General features: G+C 35.0%; 2 protein-coding genes across 2 annotated transcripts; both read left to right on the top strand.

The window, feature by feature from the left end:
- Positions 1-36: 36 nt before the first annotated feature.
- On the top strand, positions 37-9,103 carry LOC144452170 (DNA-directed RNA polymerase III subunit RPC4-like). Its single transcript, XM_078143212.1, has 9 exons — positions 37-154; positions 691-870; positions 1,927-1,976; positions 3,719-3,888; positions 4,934-5,061; positions 5,268-5,415; positions 5,929-6,251; positions 6,829-6,987; positions 7,326-9,103. Exons 2-9 carry the CDS (start codon positions 712-714, stop codon positions 7,443-7,445), a joined length of 1,257 nt encoding a protein of 418 aa, XP_077999338.1. The 5' UTR covers positions 37-154; positions 691-711; the 3' UTR covers positions 7,446-9,103.
- Positions 9,104-11,537: 2,434 nt separating this feature from the next.
- Positions 11,538-16,934, top strand: LOC144452380 (trypsin-2-like). Its single transcript, XM_078143472.1, has 5 exons — positions 11,538-11,598; positions 12,626-12,806; positions 13,718-13,977; positions 14,931-15,073; positions 16,727-16,934. Exons 1-5 carry the CDS (start codon positions 11,538-11,540, stop codon positions 16,901-16,903), a joined length of 822 nt encoding a protein of 273 aa, XP_077999598.1. The 3' UTR covers positions 16,904-16,934.
- Positions 16,935-19,295: the final 2,361 nt, after the last annotated feature.

Raw genomic sequence — 19,295 nt, 5'->3', positions numbered from 1 at the left:
ATTAGTCCGCTCTATCCACTGCGCTTGTGCGGTGACATCTGACCCAGGTCATAATCACAACGTGAAATGTTGCATCAAGTAACTTAGAGTTAATGGAATTGGGAATGCCATTGATATAAGTTTGACAGACTTGTACACGCTGGGATTCAGTATCGTAAGTTTATTAAGATTAGTAGATAAATAGATATTGAGTAAATGCAATTTATCGTGGATGTATTTGTTAAAATAAATCATTAATTTTAGAACTGGGTGATCGTCTTCCAAGTTCAGCTAAATTTCATTTTCTGACCTGAGTCTGAGATTGATTCCAGAACGGAATGATAACTACATTGATGATTGCAATATTGAATAGAACGGTACGGTGATTGAACGGGTCTAAAATCATACACTTAAATCGGTTGTAGTGAAAGCTATGGATGATGAATTCCATCAAGAGAATTAGTAAATTTGTTTAGATTTGTCAATTTTACCCCTGATCACGAGTGGTCCGTTTCCATTGTTTTTAAATTTTACGTGTGCCTGTACTCGTGTGTGTGATGGTTGATGGCGTTTCTACCATGGGTGATACTTCCATGGTTGTGAAAACAACCTCCCTGGCACAACAGTGTGCAAACCTCAAGTCAACATGGAAGTATTCATCCACCATGTAGCTACTGTAGTGATATTCATAAAATGTTACATGTTTTCTAGGGGGCGATTTCGGTGTAAAGTATGTCCCAGCAACAACAAACCCCAACTCCTAGTAGTACTTCATCTGGTTCCCCCTTACCAAGGGGCTTGATGTCAAGAAGGGGAGCAGCAACAGGACACAGTACAAGACTGCCCTCATTGAAAGGACAGAGAGATCTTACTCTTGGTGGAGTCAAAAAGGTATATCATCATATATTATTTATTTTCTCCAGACACAAATGGAAAATGATACACAACTGATGTTACTAGGGTTGTCGGTGGCTGAGTGGTTAAAAACCACTTGCCTCTTACCACTGCGGTCGGGGTTCAAACCCCATTCAGTGTTTGATTAAATTTACCACGCTGTAAGTAAGAAGCGTGTCGTTCAGTTTCACTCTATCGAACAACGCAGGTTTTCCCCGGGTAGTCCGGTTTCCTCCTGCATTAACACTGAACCCATGAGGGATGGCCCTCACTGGACTTCTTGGGCGACAAGTGTTTATATGCTTAAAGAACTATCCAGTATAAATAAAGATTATTATCATTATTATCATTACTATGGTGTTGAAAAATAATCTTCACCTTTGATTTTGTGAAAAAGGTATGTTACTATAGTGTTGGAAAAGTATCTCCCGCTTTGATTTGAAAAAAAATACAATAAAATAAAATAAAAAATCTACCTGCATTGTATCCCACCTATTCTAAAATTGAGCGTAATCGGAACCACACAATTTTCTTTCATTAAGCCTTATGTTGTCATGCCAACACTGCCAAGGTTATGATACCATATTATTCTTGTTCGATTCAGAGCACTTTAGCAATTAAGAGCAATTGATACTATTTTGAGAGTTAACCTTGTAATGTTCTAAATTTGGTCAGTGTTGTCACAGTGAGTCTTATTGTTGCAATTAATAGTCTTTATATGCACTGCGTAAGGAGAATGAAATTGTAACTGGGCATAACATAAATGGATTTGCAAAATTTAAAAACTTATGAAAATTATGTTTTTGCATCTGTACACCAAAGAGAAGTGAAATCTTGTTTTAAGTCATCCAAGTTTCTAGATGTTCTTGAATGTCTTAGTGAATATAAATTTAAGTCTGAGTCTACATGATAAATCTCAGGATAAATCCAGCAAACACAGAGTCTATGCTGAGTACTACGGTATTTTATTATCATTGTATCTTTACACACTGCTATGCCACTGGCCTACACTAGACAATTTCATTGATTGGAAACTTTGCCTTTATCTTACAGAAAACGTTCACTCCAAATCTACCAGACAGGAGAAACAGAATCAAAGAAGAGTAAGTAAAGACAAATGGATTACCATGGCAACAAATCATAGACATTGTAGTTCTTAATCTTACAATCAATGTCCACAGACATCACTGAAACTGCCTGTGTAACACATGTTTTTATCTTTGATTGTATAGTATTGGTAGATATACTGACAGTGTAATATGGGTAGATATACTGACGTAGTGCAATATGGGTAGATATACTGACTTAGTGTAATATGGGTAGATATACTGACGTAGTGTAATATGGGTAGATATACTGACGTAGTGTAATATGGGTAGATATACTGACGTAGTGTAATATGGGTAGATATACTGACGTAGTGTAATATGGGTAGATATACTGACGTAGTGTAATATGGGTAGATATACTGACGTAGTGCAATATGGGTAGATATACTGACTTAGTGTAATATGGGTAGATATACTGACGTAGTGCAATATGGGTAGATATACTGACATAGTGTAATATGGGTAGATATACTGATGTAGTGTATAAATATTCGTAGATATACTGACATAGTGCAATATGGGTAGATATACTGACGTAGTGTAATATGGGTAGATATACTGACGTAGTGTAATATGGGTAGATATACTGACGTAGTGTAATATGGGTAGATATACTGACGTAGTGTAATATGGGTAGATATACTGACGTAGTGTAATATGGGTAGATATACTGACGTAGTGTAATATGGGTAGATATACTGACGTAGTGTAATATGGGTAGATATACTGAAGTAGTGTAATATGGGTAGATATACTGACGTAGTGTAATATGGGTAGATATACTGACGTAGTGTAATATGGGTAGATATACTGACGTAGTGTAATATGGGTAGATATACTGACGTAGTGCAATATGGGTAGATATACTGACGTAGTGCAATATGGGTAGATATACTGACGTAGTGTAATATGGGTAGATATACTGACGTAGTGTAATATGGGTAGATATACTGACGTAGTGTAATATGGGTAGATATACTGACGTAGTGTAATATGGGTAGATATACTGACATAGTGCAATATGGGTAGATATACTGACGTAGTGTAATATGGGTAGATATACTGACGTAGTGCAATATTCGTAGATATACTGACATAGTGTAATATGGGTAGATATACTGACGTAGTGTAATATTCGTAGATATACTGACATAGTGTAATATGGGTAGATATACTGACGTAGTGCAATATTCGTAGATATACTGACGTAGTGCAATATGGGTAGATATACTTACAGTATAATATGGGTAGATATACTGACATAGTGTAATATGGGTAGATATACTGATGTAGTGTATAAATATGGGTAGATATACTGACATAGTGCAATATGGGTAGATATACTGATGTAGTGCAATATGGGTAGATATACTGACAGTGTAATATGGGTAGATATACTGACATAGTGTAATATGGGTAGATATACTGACATAGTGCAATATGGGTAGATATGGACAGCACTTCAGACAAACTAACTGACTAATTCCAAATGAAAACAAAATACAAGTACGTGTAATTACTACTGAAGTGAAAGTCTGGTAAATATACAAAATGTAAATAAAAAAGTTGACATTTATCCCAAGACGTCATGAAATGGTAATTATATGTTTTGAATTACTAGTACTCGTCATGTCATGTCATGTCATGTCATTGTTGTGTTATGTTACATTATTTAATGTTACGTTACATGTGTATGTTATGTTATATAAGTTGCTCATTATCAATTTGTCCAATAGAGTAAGAGATGATGCATCTCCTAATGTACGCCATGAACGATCAGAAAGGTTACCGAGAGGGGAAAGAGGTAGAGGAAGAGGAAGAGGGAGGGGTAGAGGGAGGGGAGAAATAATACAGTCACATTCAATATTTGAACAAGGACCTGCTGAAAGATTAGTTGGCAGAAGAGGTAAGACATTCAAACAAACACACACAAGTACTTTCTCACCCTTGATCTTTAACCTTTGACCTGTAGCCCTTTGACATAATTTTTAGTATTTACAACTTACACTATCTGAGCAACCAACAGAAACTCATCTGCTAAGAATCAGTTGAGCTCTTGATAGGTAAATAAGTAGAAGTAGAAGGTTATTAGAGTTTTCATTGCTGTGTAGTATTACATATATACCAGAGATTACTTGCACCGGTATGCGTGCATACTAATCATATGTGCACTGCTGTGCAATACTGAAAATATTACTGCATACCTGCATGCAAATGATATGCAAATGAGGACACACAAAAGTCTGTGATAGCATAGTGTCATAATTATGGAAATTTGTTGTTTTGGATAAACATATATAATAATAATAGAATCCCATGCTGTGTGAGTGCCATTGTGGGTACTCAGGAGTATTTGTACTCATGCTTGCAGTGTTTTCAGCTGCACTCTCACTCGCTACACTCATGAAAGTACTGCCACAGAGATCACTGTGACAGTGTGAGCACTCGTGCAAATACCCCGAGTACGCGACACTTGCACATCATGGGGTTCTGTCATTCTATTGAGAAATGTGGAAATGACAGCTGTGAACTCTGTGATTGGACTTCAGGAGTACTGGTGAAGTTATTTATGTTTTACATTGCATAATTATATCATGTGGAATTAGATATAATATTCCACAATATTTTCCTTTGTTCAGCCAACAGAAATACGGAAATAAGAATGACCTAAGGGGCCTTATCACTACAAGTTGTTACACAACCCTTAGGTCATAAGTATTTTCCAGCTGAATGAAAGAAAAAATATTGGGAAATAATATAATGACACCAGCACCAGACTCCAGTAACATCAAAGAAAAATTGGGGACAATAATGGCAATTTTGAACATTCTGATCATATTTTAAACAGCAGTTGTCATGACGTCACGTGATCAGGATATAAATTCCATATTTTTTTGTTTAACTTGGCTTGTACATGGTATAATGTGCAATATTGATATATCTTTATGTAGGTACTGGTTTTGGAGATGATTTACCAACATCATCTGGTTCTGGATACAGTAGGTCATCTGGTTACATTAAGAAGGAAAAAGGAGGTCATCTTGATACTGATGTAGTTGATCGGTTATTACGAGATGACGTAAGTATACTGACATGGCGGTATATTATCAGATCAAATAACGATATAGACATTGTTGATCAGTTATTTAAGAGATGATGCAAGTATACACGGTTTGAAACAAAGGTATATCATCAGACCAAAGCAAAATAATGACAATATGGAATGAAATATATTTAATCAATCAGTTGTGCTACAATACCACTATGATGTTTGTGTTTTCTCAGTTTATAGATGACAAAGATTCCCCATTCCAAGATAAAAATTACATCCCTATTCAGCTGCCTTTGTCAAATACTGGTAAATTATTCAAAGAAGAGGTGAAGGATGAAGAAAATGAGGAAATAAAAGACGAAGCCATGGAAACTGATGAAGGTAATGTAGTTACAAGTTACTAGTATACAAGTTACATGCATGTATTCTTTTCTGTTTTGTATAAACATGAAGTGTGGGTGAGTTCAGCGTCTGTGGGCTCAGTGTCTGTGGTGAGTCCAGTGTCTGTGGGCTCAGTGTCTGTGGGTGAGTTCTGGATCAAAATGGTTTGTATACGCATGAAGTGTGGGTGAGTTGAGTGTCTGTGGGCTCAGTGTGAACACGACTATTTGCAATCACTCACTCGGGTTGCTTTCACACAAGTATTAAAAATGTGTTTAGAAAAATTTGAATAAGGAGTGAAAAAAACATTGAAATCAAAATTTGAATAAAGAGTGAAAAAAAAGCCCCAGAGACTTAAGCAAGTTAAGTCCATATTGTGATGTCCAAAGACATTGTCAGTGAAAAAAAAGTTGTCTTTGTCAGTTTTATGTTATCTTTTATGGAGTAGTAAAATATCGAAGATTTGTTAAAGTTTGTTTTAAGACTATATATTTCTCCTTTTTCTGTGTCCAGTAAAAAAAGAACCTGAATCAGATGATGTTGAAATGAAAGATTTGGAAAGAAAGGAAGAAAATATTACTGAAGATACAGTTGAAATAACAGAGGTAAAACCAAAGAAAGTGCCAATTAAAAATAAGATTCCAGTCAAAAAAGAAGTCCAAGAAGTCACCATGGCAACATTGTTTTGTAAAAGTAGACAGAAAACAGAAGGACAACTCCTGTTCTTCCAGTTTCCAGACACACTACCTGCAGTACCTTCCACAAGGGATACTGAGCAAGTAGTGAAAAAGGAAGAAAGTGGGGATGGAAGAATCAAGAAGGAACGACAAGAGGCAGTGAGTATATGTTTTTATGTATAGTTTTGGTTGGGGTGTGTTAGCTAGTAACCAGCCTTTTCATTTATAAATGATCAACACATGACATTTTCTTTCTTAGAGCACAATGGTCACATAGTCTGGATGCCAACTTGTGGTACTAAACAGTCTGGTCAAAGTCCCTCAATCAGCACAAAATGTTGTTCATCCAATCAGTGAACCCCAACTGCTATAGTGACATAAACAGTGTATAACTTATAAGTAGCATCCTTAGCTGACAAATATACCATATTTGGACATTAGATAACTGCCCCAATAAACACTAACTTTATGAGGCACTGTGTTATTGGTTAGAATTTTGTGATTGATTAACAAAGACATGATGTTAATGACTGTGTGGGTGGCTGTAGATGAATTTTAAATTGCATATCATGCATCTCAGGACTTCTAGAGTGACAACTTTGACTAGACTGTGAGTTGACATTTAATGGTAACGATACTGTATAGGAACTAGACTGTGAGTGGAGGTGTAAATGGTAACGATACTGTATAGGAACTAGACTAAATGGTATAAAAACTACATCATTTTGTTTTCCAGGACAAGAACAAAGAGAAGGAGGATGATAAATGTACATTAAAGGATATTTCAGAAGGATACATTGGAAAGTTACAGGTTCTCAAATCTGGCAAAACTAGACTTCTTCTTGGCAATGTTGCTCTAGATGTTAATATGGGTACCCCATGTGGATTTTTACAGGTATGTACAGTATTTCAGTATCCATTAAAGGTTTACACAGGCTGTGAGACACCATATGCCGACAATGGTGGCAAAGTCACAGATTACTCCAATTTGATAAAATTTGTATCACTATCACACTTCAGCAACAACTTAATAGGTTCTGACAAAGTGATACGTAGTTAAAATCTACCTGACTTCTCCACCATGTACCAATATTGTAGTACAATATTTTGAAATCTAGGCAAGATGTGCAATATTTCCCCTCTGTTACTGGCGGTCGCTAAACCTCACTAAAATACTCTGACAGGCAACAAAGCAAACAAACATTCTAAATTGTTTTTGTTTCTGTTTTGCAGGATTTGGCATCAGTACGTATCACAGAAGGAAAACAGAAGGGAGATATGTCAGTCTTAGGACATATTAGACACAGACTAGTGTGTACACCAGACTATCAAACTCTTCTTGATGCAAGTTAGCATAGCATGTGTACACTGGACTATCAAACTCTCCTAGATGTAAGCTAGCATGTGTACACTGGACTATCAAACTCTCCTAGATGTAAGCTAGCATGTGTACACCGGACTATCAAACATTTCTAGATGCAAGTTAGCATGTGTACACTGGACTATCAAACTCTCCTAGATGTAAGCTAGCATGTGTACACTGGACTATCAAACTCTCCTAGATGTAAGCTAGCATGTGTACACCGGACTATCAAACATTTCTAGATGCAAGTTAGCATGTGTACACTGGACTATCAAACTCTCCTAGATGTAAGCTAGCATGTGTACACCGGACTATCAAACATTTCTAGATGTAAGTTAGCATGTGTACACCGGACTATCAAACATTTCTAGATATAAGCTAGCATGTGTACACCGGACAAATATTTGTAGATGCAAGCGAGCATGTGTACATCAAACTATCAAATATTTCTAGATGTAAGCTTCCATTGGTCATCACCATGGCCAAGTATTGTATACTTCATGGAAATGTAAAAAGACTTTGATAGGGCCTATGTTTATCTGATGTTTAACTTGCAAGAGGCAGACTACAAATATATCAGTCTGACTCCCATCATGCAATGGCCCAACGCTAAAATACGCTATAAAGGCACAAGATCAACTTGATGCTTCTCTATAATTGCAAGTAATTGTAGAAGATTTAACATCATGAAATGACTCGCCAGAATCCATAGTTTATGAAAATGGCTCTTATATCCTGGAGTGATGTTCCCCTTTAGTGAAGGAAGTTGGAAAAGCTGATATATTAGTTGTGAATTCAACTAGTCTGTTAACTGAACAATATTGTTTAAACTTATATTTTACTTTATGATTATGAAATGGAAATTAAATTATAACTGACATTGTTGTAAACAATCTTTTGTATCTCTACAATGCTTGTCAATTCTATAAAGGCCAATAATTCAGTCCCAGGTTGTCACACTACTGCTGCTATCTTACCCGGTGGAGCTATAAAGATTAGGGCGGCCTAAGCTGAATTCTGTGTTTCTCATGATCTGACTTTTAATTGTCATTTCTAAGTCATTCAGACTGTTAAAATACAATTATGAATTGAAAGTATGACCAATTACATAATTGTAACACTTTACAATGCCTAGTTGTGTATATGCCATAATACAAGCTATAACCTTTAGTTTTCTCTGCAAGGTTAGCTTGTGAAACGTGTATGTTGTTTATAGTTGAGTCAGAGTTGACCTTTATGCAGCTAAAATGATGTAGGCTTGGTATTTCACTCATATGACATGACATTTAATACACACACTCAAACATCTTCTAATGCAAAAGAAACAATTACAATAGGTGCCATGCACAGTGGGGATGTAGAAGTAGTCAAGTTGAAATGTTGATTATCAGTTAGAAAATAAACAATTTGAAGCCTTAAACTCATCAAGTCCCTGTATAATGTTTTCATTAGTAGCCTGTTTTTACTGCACTGTGAAAGAATAGCAATGCATGTAAGTGTTCAATGTTCAATTGGGTAAAGGATCCTGCTGTGTTTATTGTGTCTCTGTTATTGTTAGTCTAGAGTTGAAATATGCCTAGCTCTGTGTCAATGTTATACACTATAGGTAACACACATATATTGGAATACTGTATGTCCATAAAAGTCAGAGAACAAAATAAAATGCCTTGTGTGCTTATTTATATGTGTAATCTGCATTGTGTGATATCACTTATTGTCTATGTATCTAGTAAACATTAATAATTTATGTGTGTCATGCAAATGGCTGAACCTAAATGGTTCACATATATATTATCAAATCAACTTATGAACTAAAAATGTGACATGATATGAGATAGGCAATCAAGGTGATTTCCATCCAATTACACTTGTCATGTTAATCAAGTCAAAGTACCGGTACTACTAATTACATGTAAACATTATTACTGATTAATTCATCACATGACATTATTGGAATATTTGTAACAATATAACTATTATGATGTTATGAAATCTTTGTTTATACGTACACAACTCATACACACATTCACAGACACACACATATAAACATGTATGTATGTACGTACGTACATACACATACACACACATACATACATACATACATACATACATACATACATACATACATACACTCATGCATACATACATTATAGTTTTATTTCATTTTTTAATTCTGGTGGGAATTCTACTTGTGGAACAAATACATTTCTAAAAAATATAATAATAATGATAATGTTTTTTTCACAACCACTTTTTTAAAATCATTTATTGCATAAGAAATCTATTTAAAAGTTTATTTACCAAATTATCAGGGCCTGTATACATAGATAATAAACTAATAATCAATTGATATGAAAATTGTATTACCTAAGTTTGCAAATATTAATTGTATATAAACATATTACACAATCCATCGAGATTATCACTGTTTACTCCAAGAAACATCAGTTCCGTTCGCACGTGGATCCTAAAAATGTAATAACAACTAAAGTAACTCGAACTTCCAGCGGATGCATAATTGAAGCCGTGGTGGTTTGCCTATTCACGACCACCAACGTCAACATACATGTAGTCCCCGTCATTTCCTGTGTATCTACGTCAACGTAGTCCTCTAGAAAGGTTCTAATGTGCGTTAATTTACTATACATTATAAAGCCATAGTATAATATACATTATACGAGTACTAATTTAATGATTAAGTGTATTGTTTAGTAAAAACTCACGGAAATAGGATAAAAGATCGGTGGAAACTTAGATGTACCGTTGACCCACGACTACCTGTTGATTCAATTAGCGAACGTTCGTTCGTAGAGTAATCTTTAGTATACTAATGTAACCAACTTTTATTTGGTGAAGCATTTTATTTGTGAAAGGTGATGGAACAATGTCAAATTTTCTTTTCTAATTCTAGATGTTACTTTAACGCGTTTTCCAAAATATAACGCAATCAACTAAACGATCAATCAATCAACCACTCAGTCAATCAGTCGGCCGATCGATCGATCGATCGATCTATCAATCGGTGAGTCATTCGGTCGATCGGTCAACCAACTAACAACAAACAAACCAACCAACCAACAAACCAACCAACCAACTAACCAACCAACCAACCACTTACTCACTCCTCGCTAACTCACTCACTCACTCACTCACTCACTCACTCGATCGATCGATTGATCGAACACAATCATGCACAATAGCTAGATTTGCATATTTGCTGAGAAATTAACGATACTAAACGTACTGGTGATATTGATGTATACTATAGTGTTTGTGGTGATAATAATAATAATTAAGAGTAATAAAATCCGGGGGGGGGGGGTGCGCGTACTTGAGCGCTTGTCACATGTTTGGCAGGGGTTTATTTAGCATTTCTTCTTTTAAAACTTTATTGATATTCACAACTGTTTCAATAGAATATTTTTGCCAACGATGGAAATCAGAATATTTGAGAACGACACTAGTACACCGGCAAGATAACCAACCGAATAAGGGTCGGAGATATTGTACATAGTGACACCGTCATTCCCGGTAAATATTATCTTTTCATAGATGTACATAAACTTTGAGATAATATAGAACGGATCACCTATAGAACCAAAATCTGCATATTTGGATTCCGAAATCAGACTATACCCAATGTTATGCTCAGTGTTATGCTTTCTGAAGTAAAAAGGAAACACGTGTTAATGTTGTTGTATTTTTATAATTACAAAATTTATCAAACCAAAACAAGCCCTGACCACCAATCAGATCGATACCTTGACACGGTCACGTGTTGAACATCAGACCCATCACCATATGTTTGAATCCCAGCATAAACTTGATAACAATTGATGACGTCACTAAGTTGTAACACTTTAATGAGGAAATATGTCAATCAAATTGTGACTGATAATATATTCAGTTATATACAGGAATGTCATGCATGTAATGACACGTTATCATTGATTATTGATAATTTGTCACTGAATCTTAATCCCTTGTCACGTGTCAATAGGATATAAAAATGGATTATGGACAACTTTGAATTAGACACTCTACATCTTAACTCATTGTAATCTGTCGTTTGAACAATCAACATGTGGTTCTCTGTAGGTATACTAGTTTTAGCAGTGGGTTCAATTTCTGCCAGTCTTAATGGTAAGTGTAATCTCGTGTATTACGACTAGTTTTAGCCGTGAGTTCAATTTCTGCCAGTCTTAATGGTAAGTGTAATCTCGTGTATTACGACTAGTTTTAGCAGTGGGTTCAATTTCTGCCAGTCTTAATGGTAAGTGTAATCTCGTGTATTACGACTAGTTTTAGTCGTGGGTTCAATTTCTGCCAGTCTTAATGGTAAGTGTAATCTCGTGTATTACGACTACTTTTAGCCGTGGGTTCAATTTCTGCCAGTCTTAATGGTAAGTGTAATCTCGTGTATTACGACTAGTTTTAGTCGTGGGTTCAATTTCTGCCAGTCTTAATGGTAAGTGTAATCTCGTGTATTACGACTAGTTTTAGCTGTGGGTTCAATTTCTGCCAGTCTTAATGGTAAGTGTAATCTCGTGTATTACGACTAGTTTTAGCCGTGGGTTCAATTTCTGCCAGTCTTAATGGTAAGTGTAATCTCGTGTATTACGACTATAGTTTTAGCAGTGGGTTCAATTTCTCCCAGTCTTAATGGTAAGTATAATCTCGTGTATTACGACTAGTTTTAGCCGTGGGTTCAATTTCTGCCAGTCTTAATGGTAGTCTTCTCATCACTTTTCCATGATTCAAGAAAATATGTATAGTAGTATCATAATTTGATCGAAACTGACCATCGACATTTGTACTTGGTTGCTAATAGCGACGGGTTGTAACACAAGCTCCAATATCTGTACCTATAACTATTTTTCCTCTTTTAAATATAATTTTCGTGGTATTTGTTATTAATTTGTGTTACTGAGCTTATGATGGCCTCATACTCAAAAATATAATACATTCAGTATCCCATAAATTTACAAAAGACGGGTTACTATCACCATCAGTATAAGAATTTCATAGTAGATTTATATAAATCTTATTTCTTAAAAATACCAGCTGATAAATATTTAGCAGAGTGTCGTGGGCTCTTCCCCCCCCCCCCCACCCAACCCCCAATGCTCTTTCGTTTTACTGTTTTCTTTGATGAATGTTTACTTCACAGATATGACTTGCGGTTTGCCGACAATTCAGTCTGACCCATCCACTCTGATCGTTGGTGGTAGTGAAGCTGTTCCTGGTAGTTGGCCATGGCAGGCAAGTTTGAGACAACTCGGTGTACACGTATGTGGTGGTTCATTGATTGACGACAAGTGGATACTCACTGCTGCTCACTGTGTAGGAAGGTTTGTCACGTCATAACCTCCACCCAGCCGGCCATAAAACTATTTTTCTCTTTTTTAATCTACGTTACTAAAGTTTAATCTAATTAGCATCCAATAAATTTACAACTTGTAGACAAATCAAATGAATTAATAGTCCGTAAGTCATTAACAACTGTTTACATACGGACATCAAGTCAGTGTATACAGTACCATGAACGACAACGAGAGAAGTAATACAGCTAATCAGGATGACTGAACCATTTCAAGTAGACATTTCAAGTAGACTTCAAGTAGTCTTTGCTTTATTTGGTTAAAAAAATAACGACTTGGACTTTGTTGTATGTTGTACTTCATATATATGTTGTGTATTCGAGACATTTCTAATTACTAGAGTTTTACTAAATTAGAAAATGTACGACACTCCTGTTAAAAACAGCAGCAAACTTCCGTAATGCGTATTGTACTCAATTGTTTAAGTACTGAACCGTGGCTCATCGGTACCACTTTCTGCTAGTGACGACAAAACATAGCTGACGACCATTGCCCCCTAGTAATTAAGATGGCTATATTGATGACAAAGAGGGATTTATTTTTTACTAACAACTTTATCAGGATCTTTTTTCTACTTGAAATTAAATGTGAAACAGCATCGATAAAATCCACGTGTATAATTCAACAAATTACAAAAAATTAATTAAAAAGTGTGAGAAAATGATGTTATTGTACGTACTACAATAACAAACTTTTTCTACACTTTTTTGCAATTTTTTGAGATACAAACAAGAGCTTGAAATATGTTGTTTCATATTACTTTTTCAAGTAGAATGATATAGTAAAGTTATTTAATCAATTAAAATCCAAACTAAATACCAAATATTCATCCATATGGCCATTTTAACAAAAGATATGTTTTATTTTATCATCACTACTAGTGGACCAGGAGTACCAAGTTCATGGACTGTTGTTGTCGGTGAACACAATTTGAGACTCCAAGAAGGCCCTGAACAAGAATATAACGTGGCTAAAATCATCAAACATGAGAACTACAACGACTTTACCACGTACAATGATGTTGCGTTGTTTGAATTGTCCCGTTCTGTTGTGTGGACTGGTGAAGTACAACCTGTATGTTTGGCCACTGAATACATTTCTGACGGTGTCTGTACTATTACAGGCTGGGGAGACACAGAAGGTATGGTATGGTATTTGATTGTTTTTATGTTCAAACAATGAAAAACATTAAAATTACAAATTTGACATGTTATATAAAGATTATTTTTAGGATCTTGTGTCAGAAGAATTGAAATTTGTAAATGAAGCGGAACAATTTATGAGAGTTTAACACTTACTTATTAAAAGCCTTTTACCGTCTGTAACAATGCTAACTACTTTGTGGATGTTTTGAAATCAATTCTTTGTAGATTGAATTCTGTTTACGTGCCAACTGTATTGTATGTTTTATTTTCACTAAAGTGTTATTTACTTCTCATAATCATATTGTTATACACAATTGGCGTTTGAATATTTGTTTATGATAATTTGTTGAATGTTGATTTTCTAGACTTATTATCTGAGTATGTACATTGAGCAAGTTTACTGATTAAAATATCTTGACCCTTTGTAATCACCAATTTGACGAAATCTGTCATCTGGGTTTATTTCCATCTTCTAATTAAATTATCTGATAGTAAACAGTCATGAGAAGTGTGCAGCTGTTTAATCTTTGATATTTAGACTAAAGTATATAATATTAGAGGAGTTTGTTGCAGAAGCTATATTCAACCCAACAATATGGTGATCCAGCTCGGAGACATGTAGAATTGGGTTTGGTAAAAGGTGCTTTTGTCTACGTTAAACGTTGATAATTCTATGTAATGTATAGACAAAAGGACTTGTCATTTCTTTAATCAAACCATATATTATTAAATTTATTAAATCAGATAACACTATGTTTTCGACTAGAATTAAATAATATTATATGATTTGCCGACTTCAGAAATCTCTCTTCTAGTGTGAACCACAACGAAACTATTTACAAACTTGTGTCTCTCACGTTTGTACTACTGTAAATTTATAAAAGAATACAGCTAGCTATAAATAGAGAACCAGATGTCCAAATGTATGCATTAATTTGAAATACTTCAGGTACCGGTGATTCCTGGAAATTACAACAAGCTGATGTACCTTTGATGACTAACTCTAAGTGTCAAGAGAAATACAGCAAACCAGGTATATCTAATGGTATGTTGTGTGCTGGCTATGATCAAGGTGGCATTGATGCTTGCCAGGTATGTATTAGTATATATGTATACTTGTCTGTGTGTGAGTATGTCTAACCTCAGACCACTACAAATCTAACCATCACATTTGGCATGTAGTTTACGACATTGAGACTATTTTGACCTTATATGAAAGGAATGTCAGTTTCAAGACGTCTTCTAAAACATGATAGTCGTCGAGGGCGCTGTCGCAAAGGCTAGCGCCCAAGATGTTGCTAAATATATTTGCAAGACGAATCATCCACTGTACCGTAGAGTTCACTACGTGCTATTTGTTATTCACTCTGATGATGTCCACTCATTAGACTAAGTAACATAACAACAATTACATGAATAAGCATAATAAACTGCATGGTAGAGACCGGGGGTAGAGATGTAGTGAATAGATATCACATAGTCGTCTTACGTGAAATATTTCTTTTCTTACTGACAAAGTTGTTACATAACCCCCGTCACATACACCCACACCCACACACACACACACACACCCACCCACCCACTCACACACACACACACACACACACACACACACACACACACACACACACACACACACACACACACAAAGTAAAATAATTTCGTTTTTTATCCTACACATTGAACTATTGATCTCGCCCCTTATACAGTGTACTTGTTGGCGATGCTGTACCTAATGTAAAAATATGACTGACGTGTTTATACAGATACAGTAAACTTATTAGTATTACCGAGTAAACAGAAACAGAAACGTTATTTCAACACGTAATAATTCCCTGAGGAAATACTAAAGGTTACAAAGCTCAGATGAAACGGAAATAAGTAAACTAACATAAAATAGATTATACAGAAAATTCAAATTAAACCAAAAAATTGTGGATAGAAAATATCGGGTACAAATTATTACATAATTAAAACTAATGCTAATGAATTTTACGCATAGGTGTTTCTGTCTCATGTCACGTCTCAACCTATATTTTATATATTGTGTAACATTAACTATCATATTATCATTAGTCATTAAGGAAATTAATTTATAATAAGGTACAGTATACCTTTTGGCGATGCTGTACCTAAATAAAAGATCAGTTACTTTATTAATTTATAGGCAGATATTTTTTTCTTTTCAAGAAAATAGCAAACGTGACCAAATCGCACAGAAAACATTTCACGCTATTATAACAAAAGAAACTCAAGTACAGTTCTCAGCACAATCATGTAAATAATTATATATGAGTAATTTCCAATACAATTGCAACTATTGCGGCACTTTTACACAAAATGTCTTAATTGCAAATATCTGACAGGACTGGGTGTATATGAAATATATACAATTGCAAATATCTGACAGGATTGGGTGTATATGAAGTATATAAAATTGCAAAAATCTGGGTGTATATAAAGTATATACAATTGCAAATATTTGACAGGACTGGGTGTATATATAATATATACAATTGCAAATATCTGACAGGATTGGGTGTATATGAAGTATATAAAATTGCAAAAATCTGGGTGTATATAAAGTATATACAATTGCAAATATTTGACAGGACTGGGTGTATATATAATATATACAATTGCAAATATCTGACAGGACTGGGTGTATAGAGTATATAAAATTGCAACGATATCTTAAAATGAAGTATGTGAAATTACAACTATCTCTGTTCTTCTTGCATCCAGGGTGACAGTGGTGGTCCATTGGTATGTAAAGATATGACTGGCCGTTGGTATCAACACGGTATTACTAGCTGGGGCTATGGTTGTGCCGAACCTGACGCCCCTGGAGTGTACACTCGCGTTTCAGAATACTATGATTGGATTGAAACTAAGGTTGTTCTAGGTGATTTGTTACCATAGCAACTGTATTAACTCCATATCATTTCCTCTGACCCTTCTTAATATCTCTTTCTCTTCAATATCAAATTTAGGTGTTTGCTTATTATCAGCATTTGGCCTCACTTATCAGTGTACGGTCTCAATATATATCATCCCCGGTTTATCATCTGATCTTACCCCCACAAGCAACCTTTATCACATATTGTGATGCCACTTTCCTTTCTGATTTATGTTATTCAATAAAATATATAACTGATAACTGGCCATGTGAGTTTAGATTGTTTGAATGTTTCCTCCAATTATGTATTATATGAACTGCAGTTGTTAACAGGCTTGAATTGAACACATCATCGATAGCAGTTGATGAAGAATTTTCCTGAGAGGGGCAGTATGAAATATTTCACTAACGATTTGTTAACTCGTCGATAAGTCTATATTTAAAATTGCTTTTATAAAAGGTAGAGTGAATATTATCTGTGATTAGAAAAAACAATATTTACACACGGACATCAAGCTGGAGTATAAAATACTGTAGTGTATAGTAGAAAGATAATAGTGCTAACTTGAAGGATTCAATTGTTTCATATAAAGAACTGCATATTATAGTGAAGTCTTTTTTTTCTCATGTGCCTATGCGATCAGGAAATTGCCAGGGTATCGAATGCATACAGCTCCCTCGACAGAACGAGGAACTGTTCGTCCCATACAACAGTCGTATATTTATCTATCAAAAGTCTCTCAAACTACAAAACGCCGGAAGATACACATTTGAAATCGCAAAAACTGTCTCAACTTATTTATTTTAATATTAAAAATGTATCTATAAAATCTGGACATATATTCATCTGACATAACAAGGCAATGATTGGTCGGCTAAGTTATAAGTCTGACGTAACAAAGCAATGATTGGTCGGCTAAGTTATAAGTCTGACGTAACAAAGCAATGATTGGTCGGCTACGTTTAATTATAAGCCTGACGTAACCAGGTAGGTTGAGGGAACTCTCCAAGATCTATACTTTGTCCAATGCTTCCACAGCAACGTTCATTGTTTGTTCAGACCATTATTTCTTATAGTCGCCTGAAATGTACGCTAAATCGTGTTTGTTTGTTTGTTTGTTTGTTTGTTTACTTAATTCCTTGTAACACTTTGTGATTCATTGTAACAGAGGCAGACATGATCCTAATTCATTATGATACATCAGAAAGACTATTAGTAAATACAAGTTGGAGTAGTCGCTTACAACAAAATATGGGATCATTATTATCACACAAAAAGAGATGAGCATGTAACCCAACCTCAGTTTGAGGTCAGTTTACTGAAATGAAGGTTTTATTATCTATATTCTACTATGCCATCTTGTACCCAAGTGGGCGACAGTAGGACTCCACATGCACTACAATAAACTCGCTTAAACTATTTTTTCATGACGCATGTCCTTATTTTCGATTTATGAGCCTAGTTCGGATTTGGATCAGTATTTAGGTGTGAAAAACAGTTGTTTAGCAGAACTATATTAACAGGTGGTCAAAAACATAAGCAAACATGCTATATGATCCTGGTGACTAATAAAACTGATATGATAGCACTAATGTGAGGACATGGGATTCAATTATGGGCCTTTAAGTTATTGTACTTGCTGAAGCACACATGATCGCTTAGCAAACCAACCTTACAAATATATTCAAATTTACAATTTGTAGAACGACTGTTCACATATATACTCACAGTTCAAACCAGTGTGCATAGTACTGTCAATGACAAATAGAACTGAATTCAAATAATTACATGCACTGGACTGCTGACAGTAAAATTTGGTGTATTTGTCAATGAATACATATCAATACAAAGTAGTGAAATATAGCTTTTAACTCATACAGTCATTTGTATACAAACTGACATGGCATTATATAGTTAAGGCTTTGACTCTTAGTTATACAAAATTTATGACAAACACCTCTATTTGGAATTGCCATACGTTTTCATCTCCCACATCACACGTGAAGACAGAATGATCTATGTCTTGTAATTACTCCCCAAGTGCTTTGTACAAACATTATAATGTCTACTTTATTAGTCAAGGTTGACAATGTCACACAAGTGACGAGATATAGTTGTGACTAATAATAATAAAACGTAATAAAGTCTCCCCTACACCTTGCTCCTTTTCCATTTCCTGTCTATCGCCTGGTTGGTTTTAATGATGTCAGACATGGCCAGAATATAGAATACTAGAGTGTTAGTAAACCTCATATAAGTATAATGAAATGTTCTTCTAACTTTAAACTACATGTAATTGGATTGCAATGTGGGATTATACATGGACAATATAGCACCTCTGTCTATTCATCTAAACCATCAAATGACAAGTTGTTGATGACGTCATGCATGTTACACTTGATACAAAATAAAAT

This window comes from Glandiceps talaboti, chromosome 22 (genome assembly GCF_964340395.1).
Source record: "Glandiceps talaboti chromosome 22, keGlaTala1.1, whole genome shotgun sequence".
Taxonomy (NCBI): Eukaryota; Metazoa; Hemichordata; class Enteropneusta; family Spengelidae; genus Glandiceps; species Glandiceps talaboti.
Note: the sequence above shows the minus strand (reverse complement) of the source record. Positions and strands in the feature narration are given on the sequence as shown.

Bases quoted from the DNA above. Each gene is read 5' to 3' on its own strand.
- LOC144452170 (XM_078143212.1), top strand. From the start codon at position 712: ATGTCCCAGCAACAACAAACCCCAACTCCTAGTAGTACTTCATCTGGT. The intron at 1,977-3,718 runs GTAAGTAAAGAC...TTTGTCCAATAG, and splicing joins AGAAACAGAATCAAAGAAGA to AGTAAGAGATGATGCATCTC. The intron at 6,988-7,325 runs GTATGTACAGTA...TCTGTTTTGCAG, and splicing joins CCCCATGTGGATTTTTACAG to GATTTGGCATCAGTACGTAT.
- LOC144452380 (XM_078143472.1), top strand. From the start codon at position 11,538: ATGTGGTTCTCTGTAGGTATACTAGTTTTAGCAGTGGGTTCAATTTCT. The intron at 11,599-12,625 runs GTAAGTGTAATC...TTTACTTCACAG, and splicing joins AATTTCTGCCAGTCTTAATG to ATATGACTTGCGGTTTGCCG. The intron at 13,978-14,930 runs GTATGGTATGGT...GAAATACTTCAG, and splicing joins AGGCTGGGGAGACACAGAAG to GTACCGGTGATTCCTGGAAA.